Below are 11,041 nucleotides of genomic sequence, written 5' to 3'. Positions count from 1 at the left end.
AAAAACTTTAAAATAAATATTATCAATACTATTGATATTGACACATTTGATATAGCTAAATTTTTAGAAGTTCCTCTATTTAATTATTTTTGTTCTTGGTTATTTTATTTGTACACATATTATTTTTATTTCTTGAGTTTATAGTGAAAAATCAGTCTAGAAAATACATGTTCTTAAAGTGCTTGGAAAATATTGGCCCAAAAAAATACTTCTTCAAAATTCTCAATAACCTCTTGTTTTTTATTACATAAAAAAATTAGATACCAGGTCATGAATTATGACATAAATTGTATTTTCATAAATATATATATATATATATATATAAGAAAGAATACAAAGGGATCCCTCTTTTTTTTAACTAGTATGTGGCTCGTGTGATGCACGGAGCGTGAAAAAATAAAAAAATTTAAATAAATAATAATAGTTAATAATTATTCAGGATATAAGATGTTATTTGGTGAAAATAAATTTTTTACTGCTAGCTATGGACACTTACAAAGGACAAGCTAATTTTGAACTAAAATTTATAAATATCACAATAATGTTTCTTATTAACTTTTAAATAAAATTTTTTTGACACACATGATATTTTTTTGTATACTTTTTGTAATTGTAATTATGATATAGTTAAGATTAATTAAATTTAAAGAAATATTTAAAATAAGTTTGAAAATGATAAGCCAATAATTAATCTTGTATTGATTTAAAAAAGTTGAAAATGGTTCAAATTAATTTACACCAAAAATTGATTTCAGATCGATTTATTTTCACCAAATTTTCTGATTGATTATTATATTTTATTTGTTTTAAAAAGAACTTGCTATAAAAAGGAATGAATATAAATTACAAAAGATCGCAATTGTAAAAAAAATAATTTAAAAATCTAGAATCTTTACTAATTTAAATACATTCAACTATTTTTATGTGTTACATACTAAGTTATTATTTTACTTTTAATATTGACTTTACTTCTTATAATACATCAAACAATTAAGAGCATGAGAATTGATTAATTAATATATCTAAAATTATATACTATGGTGAGAGGTGTCAAATGTCATCCAAAATCAAATTACACCCACACAATTTAAAACATTTAAAAATACATTTTCTTCAAAACATTATATTCTTTTTACTGCACATATAATAAAAAATTGTGATTAAATGACATTTAATATCAAAAACAAAAAGGGTATCACCTAATTTCCTCACGCTTGTTTTGAAAATAAAATAATCACAATAATTTAGCAATAGAAATATACAAAAGAGAAGAATATTATAATGTATTTAATCAAAATGGCTTGGTTATAATGAATAAAAAATAAGATATTACTAGACAGAAGAATAGAGCTTACTATTAGGGTTCAAGTAGATCTAGAGCTTTTATTATAGGATTTTTATTTAGATTATTCCTTATCATTGTCGAAACAATCTAGAACAATTATGATAAACTTAAAAATTTTGCAGGATTTTACGTAAATGTGACTGAGCATTCTAGAAAAAGGGGAGAAGAAATGTGAACACAAAAGCTACAATGGAAAAATAGTTTTAGGAATTGCAAGATTTAACTTTGAATTTGAATTATAGTGAGGTGGGAAAAGTGAAGAAAATATAGTGGGGTGAAGACATGGGGTGGGTTACCAAAAAATTTTTGGTTCAGATTTTAGTTGTTCACTTTTCTAGAGTTTTGGATTTCTTTTCCATTTTTTTAAAATTGAATACAAATATTTTACTTATTATTTTTAAATTAAAATTTTAAATTTTAATTTTTTATACAATCGAAAATATGAATTTAATTTTTTATTTTAAATTAAATGTCAAGTTATGAGTACTGTTAATGAAAAGTTTAAATAGTGGGAAGATATTTGGAATAAGATAGTTTTATTTATTTTTAAGAATTAAAAAATAAACAAAACAAAATAGAATTTGGGACATGTGTCATTGTCATCAAATACTGCTTGGGTGCATACTTTTGTTATTATTTTTTAATTAAAAATTTGAAATTATAAATAAATAAATTAATGAGAAGTTGGAATAATGTAGAGATATTTAAACAGTGAAGTAATTTTATTTATTTTTTAAAATTGGAAAATGAATAAAGAAAATTAAAATTAATGGCATTGTTAGTTGCTGTTTGCAGCATATAATTTCCTTATTATTTTTAAATTTAGAATCTTGCAAGTGTAAATAAACAAGTTAATGAAAAGTTTTGATAATTTTTTCATTAATTTTAACATTAGAATTTTGAATTTTATTTATTATTGGAAATTATATTTTTAAATTATTATTTGGAGATAAGGTGGTTGTACCTATTTTAAAAGTTTAAAATTAAAAAATAAATAAAGTAAAATGGAGTTAAGGTTATGTGTCATCATCAAATATTGTTTGCAGCCCTACCATTTTTAAAAAGTTAAGATAATGAGGTGATGTTTGAAGGTAAGATAGTTTTTATTTATTTAAAAAAATTTAAAAATAGAGTAAAACAAAATCAAGAACATGGGTCTTCATTAGAAACTGCTTGCGATTATACTTTTTTAGAAAGTTGAGATAATGAGAAGATAGTTGAGGGTGGTAGTTTTTTCTATTTTTTAAAATAAAAAAAAAAAAATAAGTAAAAAAATATAATTAGGGACACGTGTCGTTATTAGATATTGCTTGTGGTTCTTATTCTTCTTTTGTTTTTTTTTATGTGCAAAACAAAAGGGCTACAGAAAAGATATATCTACCACTTGAGTTTTGCCTGTTTAGAGCATTTAAATAGTCATTGCGTTATCTTGTTAGAGACGAATGTATGGTTAAACATCTACAGTTTAAAGGACTAAAATTATAAAATAAGGATTGATGATTCAAATCAAATTTAAACTTCTTTTTATTTTCTTTTTATAGATGATGTTTATGGATGATAGTTGATGAAAGTTAATTGATATTGAGTATAACAAATCAAAAAATTACATCGAAGATAGGAAAAAGAAATTAAATCTCAAAAAAATTGAAAAGGCATGGAAAGTACAACGAATGTAGAAGAATAGTTAGATGGAGTTAATGCTAACGATAATAAAAACTTAAAAATGGAACTACTCTTGAATTAATGCTCCTGTGAAAATAGATTAAAAATACATGGAACATGAAAAATAAATTAAATCTCATTGATCAGAAAAATTGAAAAGATATGAAAAAGTATAGTGAATGAAGAAGGATAGTCGGGTGAAGTTAATGCTAACAATTAAGGAAATTTGAAAATGAGATTGCTTTTGAAGCAATGTTTTTGTGAAAATAGATTGAAAATACATGAAAAATAAAAAAATAAATTAAATCTCATTAATGAATTAAGAGAAATTTTCATATTAATATTAGCCTAAAATCTATTAACTAATAAGAGTCAATTTTTTTTTTAAAAAAATGGGACTGCTTTTAAATCAATGCTCCTATAAAAATAAATTAAAAATATATAACAAATAAGAAAATAAATCAAATTTCATTAAATGCTTATGTGAAAGTAGACTGAAAATATATAAAAAAATATATAAATTAAATTTTATTAATGAATCAAGAAAAATGTTTATATTAAGACTAGCCTAAAATCTATTAATTAATAAGAGACAATTTTTTTATCAATTAGATTTTACAAGATTTATATATTGATGATGATATTAATATTGATATTAATGATAAGATAAGATGTCTTAATACAGAAAATCAAAATACATGAAAAAATGTAACAGACATGGGTCATGAATTTGGAGCTTTGGCAACAGCTTTGGTGACTATCAGTGGAGCTCCAGTCTTCCGCATCCAATGTCGATAACCATAAGAAGATGAAATTTTAAAATTTTTTGTAAGGAAGATGTTTTGATAAATGTACACCAAAATTAATTTACAATTAAAATCCATAGAACTTAAGACTATTCATGCATTCCATGGGATTCTTTAGAATTAAAATTCATATATAATACCTCAGAGTGATTTTCCATTAAGGAAATGGGTGCATAAAAAGCATCGCCAGTACTTTTCAATCCGACAAAAATGTTGTAGTGATATTGCAAAGGCAAACGTATAGACCTTCCTCACCACAGAAGCTGTTTCTTAAATTGTTGCGCTCTCCCGGTGTCGCCGTCATCGCGTCCCATTTCCATGCTTATCAGTTATCAAGCTGATGAGAAATTTTGACCGTCCGATTTACTTGTTTTATATTTATATATTTTGTTATATTTATTAAATTATAATTTTAATAAATCCATTATATTATCCATCTAAACAATTCAATTTAATTTAAATTATTTAATTTAATATTAAATATTTTTTATATTTTAACTATCTACATGTACTGTATACATTCTATATTTAAAATTTTTAAATTATATTTTTTGATTTCTTAGAGAGATAGTTTAAAAATTATCTTTAACTTTAATTTTTTATATTATAATAACTAGAATAAAATTTATAAAAATTAAACACAGACTTAATAAAATATATTTAAACAATTAATTTATAAAAATTATAAAAAATTTACTATTAAATTAAATTATTTATATTAAATTTTTATTGTCTATGTTGATGGTAAGTTAAATTTATTAAGATTTATAATTTTTTATAATAAGTATAAAATAAAAAATAAAAAATAAAATTTAAAAATAAAAAAATTGAGCAGTGCAGAGACCTATCAAGTGAGAGCACTGAATCCAAACGCGCCACCGTGGTCATCGTCATCGCTTACGTCTTCTTCCTTCAACTCATCTCATCATTTCGTGTCTTCTCGAGCCCTATGTATGTACACACACAGTCACACTCATCAATCGCAGTCCAATTAGGTTTAATTCACAACCTTGCAGTCAGGAAGCAGACAGAATAGTCTCACTCAACTGAAGTAAAAGTTAAGATAGAGAGAGAGAGAGAGAGAGAGAGAGAGCCAAGAAAGATGGAATCAAGAGTTGAAGATATCGTGATTGTGGGAGCTGGGATTGCTGGCCTCGCTACCTCCTTGGGACTTCACAGGTAACCTCCCTCATCTCTTATTTGTGTTTTCATGTCTCTGAATTTGAATTAAATGCCCAAATATCAGAAACTTTTTTTTTTTTTTCAGAGTTTCTGTTCTTATTATCTTTCAAATTAAAAATAGTAAGTGAGTATATCATTAACTTCCTGTGATCTTGAGTGAGGAAGGGTATATGAGTGTCATGAATATATATATATATATATATATATATTTTGGGTTTAGTGTATCTGTAACTAAACCATTAAATTTCAAATTCACTGCATAAAAAATATATTGCAGAGATAACCAAGGTTCAGGGGACAGAGCATAGTGAATAAGGTTAATTTTCATTCTCAGGCATCCCTATTTTAAAAAGGAAAGATGACAAAGATGTCTAAAATAATTAATTAATTTAATTTAGCTATCAAGTATCAAACTTTAAAAATGTACAATTCAATCTTTTAATTTTATAATTGTATTGTGATGAATTTATAATTTATTTTTAAAATTTTAACATAGTTGAAGAATAAAAAAATTATTTTTCCTATTAAATTTAAAATATAACTTATAAATTTATCACAACGAAATTATAAAGTTGAAAAATTGACTTGTAAATTCTTAAAATTTGACATTTAGGACTTAACTTGTATTAATTGATTATTTTGAGACATCTTTATCATTGTTCCTTTTAAAAATGAAAAATAATTAAATTACAAGAAAATTTCTTGAATTTTGTCAAAATTATGCAAATATTTTTCCCCCCCTACTTTTAGCATTAACGTAATACTTTTAAAACGATAATGGGTAAAGTGCATGAATTTTTTTTTTTTTAAATTCCACATATCAACCTCCACTCTTAAAAAGTGTGGGTCGATTTTTTAAATAAAAAAATTATAATTTGAAAGAGTAAAACAATCGTAATGTCAAATTTATTATAAATGAGATGAGATTTGTATATGTTTTAGTATTTTAAAAAAAAAAACTTGGGTAAATTTTACAAAAATTGGAAGTTTATATTACTTCCAAAATCAATGTAAATTTTAGTAAAATCCGTGAAATGTCTATATAATTCAATTTTAATTTTTTTATAAATATTTTAATTTTGATGACAAAAGCTAGCTTTTATATTAATATAAACTTGCAGGCTAGGCGTCCGAAGTTTGGTTTTAGAATCTTCAAATACTTTGAGGACCTCAGGATTTGCCCTCTCAATATGGACTAACGCTTGGAAAGCCTTAGATGTTCTTGGCATTGGTCACATACTTCGCCAAGAACACCTCCAGCTTCTTGGGTAATACTAGTCTCTCAAGCCTAAGAATAATGGTTTTAGTTATATATGTTACAATAGTTCTAAGAAGATATATATAAGTGAGTATAATATGTTGAGTTTATAGTTTTTTTCTCTCCTATTTATAAGGAAACATAAGTGAGTATAACACCACACTCTGAATCAAAACCTTACCACATTGAGTTTATTAGTATTTTCCATTTATATGCTTCTTCCTCAACCTTGTTATAATTGATGTGGAACTTTCCTCCCAGTCATGCCAACTCATACTTGACATCCCAACAATAATGACATGTCTTTAGAAAAGAAACCAAAGTTTTAAAAAACTAGACATTCTTCTAATTGGGTGAGACATTGGTTCAAAAGTCAACAATATTGTACTTAAATCCATCAGATCAATCAAGATTAATCAATGAAGAAACAGAGTATCCTCTTATGATTAATGTAAACTCATAATATCTTCTAGAATCTCTGCTTATTCAACAATACATGTGTCGTTTGTTTAAAAACATAAAACTTTTTTTTTTCATTGTTAATTTTGCTCAGTCAAAGAAATTAAAGAAGTTAGCTGGTGAATTATAATTAAGAAATGAAATTTTTTGCTGGTAGTGATTAAGAGCACATGAAACTAAACATTTTGGGATTGGAGTGCAGAAATGTCACTACTTCTTTGATTACTGGGCAACAAACATCAACAACGGCTTTTGTCAACGCCACAGGAAAACAGTAAGTTGATCAATTTGTAAATGAACACTCTCTTCACTTTATTATCATCATTATCATATTATATATATATAAACAAAGTCAGTATAAATGCAAATTTATTGTATTTCTCTAGAATTTCATTCATTTGAAGTTTCTATTGTAATGATATATGAAGCACATTTTTAGAGTCATATGCAATATAACACATTTTTACAATATTATTACATGAAATTTATCTCAATATTAATTAAAGACCAAGTTTGATTCTATATAACTTGATCATTAGCATGACCTGCACACATAAGAAGGACATGGCTACGGTTAATTGATCAGCCAAGGCTTATTAGTTAGTTTACGTACAAAGAAAATTTCAGTACAAGGAAAGGTCATATGTTTGAATTGAGATTTAAACTAACTTAGCTATTTCATATTTACTATTATTCCATTTTTGGCTTGGAACGCTTGATCTTGCTACAATAATCAAGGGTTCTAGATCCTCTGCATTTAACAAATAAGTTCACCATTTGAATATAGAAAAATAAAATCTGCAATAAATGACAAGTGGATAACGAAAGAGTATACCTAAAATACACACATCCACAAATTTGTGCCATTATTGGGTACCTAAGTGGGATGGAGAATTCTTCACCAAAAGCTAACTATTATGATAGAAGAACTAATCCACTTAAATATTCTATTGAGCATCTAATACTATTCAATAAGGAACTTGGTATCTTATACTACCAAGTCTTCTTTAGGCACATTTTTTCTTAAAGGGATGATGATTGCTACTAAGGATTCAAATTGGATTGCTGACAGAATTTTTACATGGTGCAGTGGGGTTCATGAAGTTCGTCGTGTTAGAAGGCAATTACTATTGGAAGTGCTCGCCAATGAGCTTCCAAGTGGCACCATTAGGTACTCTTCAAAGGTGGTAGCTATTGAAGAATCTGGCTTCACTAAACTCATTCATCTTGCTGATGGAACTATCATCAGAACCAAGGTAAGAATTTTTTTCATTAACAATATCTAAGACCAATAACCTCACTGGCTAACCCAAACATGGCCTTAAACCTTAACAATGGTGTCATTGTTCGCGACTTTGAGAGCAGGTACTCATTGGATGTGATGGAGTGAACTCAATAGTAGCAAAGTGGCTTGGGTTGAACAAGGCTGCCTTCTCTGGCAGATTTGGAATTAGAGGGTGCATTACATTAAAGAATAGTCACAAACTTGAACCTTTGTTTATGCAGTTTTTTGGAAAGGGTTACAGAAATGGTGTTATGCCTTGTGATGACAAGACAGTTCATTGGTTCTTTAATTGGACTCCTACATGTCAAGGTGAATCCTTCATGACTAACAGAAACAGAATAATAGTTTATATTATTATTCCTTGAAACATTTGATAAAATTATCCTCCCTTTGATTTTATTTATAAGGCAGAGGAGAAATTTTTTTGGTCATATTTATAAGTCATGTTATTAATTTTTTATTATAATTTTTCCTTTTTTGTCCCTACATTTAATGGAGGTAAAGTTGGAAACTTATTAGATGTTTATATAGAGTTAAGAAGTTTTAAACTTTTTCTTAATTCTAGTAAAACATATTGAAAATGATTTATCAAAAGAACTAGAGGAATATTTCTTTTTACTATACAAGATTTCATGGCATAAAAGAATGTAGGGAGAATCACATTTAAGAACCATCTAAGGAAATTATTCATAGATAAGGATCAATGCAGCATGGATTGTTGTTAAAATGGGGACGTGACTTGTTTTTTCTCAAATAGGGCTTATCGTTAGGCCTTATCTGTGAAGAATTTGCTTGAGTGATTCTTGAATGTGATTCTTCCAAGGATATATACCATCCTGTAGCATATTAGCTTTCAAGAGCTCTTATCATAGAAAAAATATGTTTTTTTTTTTTTACTATGCATGAATCTTGCCACTTGACACTGATATACCAAAATGAAGATATAAATAAGCTGAATTCCTCTTGAATTCTTTTTTTTTTTAAATAAATCATGGAAAAAATATAGTTATTTTTTTTTCACTATGCATGAATCTTGCTACTTGACACTGATATGCCAAAATCAAGATGAAGATAAGCCAAATTCCTCTTGAATTCTTTTTTCTTTTTTTCTTCAAATACATCATATATGATTTATGCCAATATTCATTATCCATTACTGCATTAATATGAGCAAGCTTATAACTCTGCATTGGTTAGCTAATTACTGAGCAATGATCACTTGAGAAACTCTCGTAAGATTAGGATTATCTTCTAAAACACCTATTTTGTAACCTATCATTAACTATATGCCCAAGTCTAACACTTGTTTAAATTAATAGATGCAAATGTAATACATACTCTTTCACTTGACTTGCCTTGTAGAAAAGAAGCTAGAAGAGAACCCAGCTCAAATGAAGCAATTTGTGTTAGAGAAGCTAAAGAATATGCCAAGTGATATTAGAGCCTTTATAGAAAATACTGATTTGGATCATTTCTTATCATCTCCATTGAGATATAGACATCCTTGGGAGCTAGTGTTTGGTAATATCAATAAAAGCAATGTGTGTGTTGCTGGAGATGCATTCCACCCTATGACCCCTGATCTTGGCCAAGGTGGTTGTTGTGCTTTAGAAGACGGGATAGTTTTAGCTCGGTGTCTCGGCGAGGTCTTCTCCATGAAATCCAGCAGGGATATTAGAAAGAAGGATAATGAAGAAGAAGAAGAGGAACAATATAAGAAAATTGAGATGAGCTTGAAGAAATATGCTAATGAGAGAAGATGGAGAAGCATTATTATCATATCTGCAGCTTATATGACTGGTGTTATTCAGCAAGGTCAATCCAAATTGGTCTCCTTTTTTAGAGACAAATTTTTTACTCCAATTTTAGCTGGTTTTCTATTAAAGGCGTCTGATTTTGATTGTGGAAAGCTGAGCAACTTTTAGACGATGGCGTAATTTAAATCCTCTAAAATTGATGATATGTGAAGTTGTTGAAGTAGAACGCAAGGTACAAGTACTCTACATTCACCTTCTCTTAGTATGCAAGACCATCTATAGTTAACTTAGGGTTAAGGTACAAAAATACTTGTAAATTTTTTTTTATGAGTTTCTAATATTTTTAACTCAGTAATGATGCATGATTAACTATTAATTTTATAAAAGAGGTTAATCTTAACAGTCAATTTAGGCTATTTTAACGGATTGAGGAAGGTTGGTCTCTTTTATAAAATTAATAGATTTCCGTATATCATTGTTGACTTCAAAATATTAGAAGTTCTTAAAGAAAAAGTTTATAAACATTTTTGCACATTAAGCTTTGCATTTATAATATTGGTACTTTGCATTCATCTTCACCACCCTCACATATCTTTAATTTTAGAGGACCTGAATGGCCAAAAATAACCTTTTCAGAGGATCTAAATTATTGAAGGAGCCAACAATAATAGTGTTAAAATAGTCGTCCATTTCCTTGCTTATGCAGTGGTTTGTTATGTTTACTAATGCATATTTTTTGAGATCACAAAATTATATATAGATGTAATGCTGTTTTTCTCCATTTTCTAGGCCTTAATAAAGCATTTTTCACTATCCTTTTTTTGTCTTGAATGTTGCATTTAAAGATTCTATGTTGGTTAATGGCCTAGATCATTATTATTGGAGTATAAAAACTTGTAGAAAATCAGAGAAAAATGTCTTTATTATCAAAGAAAGTGTTCAAGTATAACTACAGGAGAATTGCTTGTGGCCTTATATAGAGCCTACAATATGAACATCGAATCCAAATAATTCAAAACAAAAGACAATTTTAAAGCTTGATAGAATTATGATCAACAGAGTCCAATAAAACTTAACAAAGCCATTAGTTAAATCTATTTAAAATAAGGGAAAATTACCATGAAATCCCATAGAAAATACGCAAAAGTGCTATAGAAACACCAAATATCTATTAGGTCCTAAGGAACTTAGACGTTCTTTATGTGAATCAACTAAAAAGCCCTAATTTGTAATATGAAACGCACTGAAATGTATATTCCCACTAGCCCCATTTCTCTTCCTCTCTCT

The 11,041-nt window shown here is 27.3% G+C and overlaps 1 protein-coding gene across 3 annotated transcripts; it reads left to right on the top strand.

Annotated features, from left to right (window-relative positions):
- The first annotated feature begins 4,718 nt into the window (after positions 1-4,718).
- On the top strand, positions 4,719-10,666 carry LOC129286694 (monooxygenase 2-like). Of its 3 annotated transcripts, none has more exons than XM_054922684.1 (6): positions 4,719-4,992; positions 6,117-6,263; positions 6,915-6,986; positions 7,803-7,968; positions 8,078-8,306; positions 9,365-9,572. In XM_054922684.1, the coding sequence occupies exons 1-6, from the start codon at positions 4,916-4,918 to the stop codon at positions 9,430-9,432; spliced, it is 759 nt and encodes a 252-aa protein (XP_054778659.1). In that variant the 5' UTR covers positions 4,719-4,915; the 3' UTR covers positions 9,433-9,572. The 3 variants fall into 3 exon arrangements, with proteins under 3 accessions (XP_054778659.1, XP_054778658.1, XP_054778656.1); XM_054922681.1 differs by having other exon boundaries at positions 4,724-4,992; positions 9,360-10,660; XM_054922683.1 differs by lacking the exon at positions 6,117-6,263 and having other exon boundaries at positions 9,360-10,666.
- The last annotated feature ends 375 nt before the right edge of the window (positions 10,667-11,041 follow it).

The sequence above is a fragment of the Prosopis cineraria genome, unplaced genomic scaffold (genome assembly GCF_029017545.1).
Source record: "Prosopis cineraria cultivar Desert tree isolate PC_DT_omini unplaced genomic scaffold, ASM2901754v1 PC11, whole genome shotgun sequence".
NCBI lineage: Eukaryota > Viridiplantae > Streptophyta > Magnoliopsida > Fabales > Fabaceae > Prosopis > Prosopis cineraria.
This window is presented reverse-complemented; position numbering and strand designations above follow the sequence as displayed.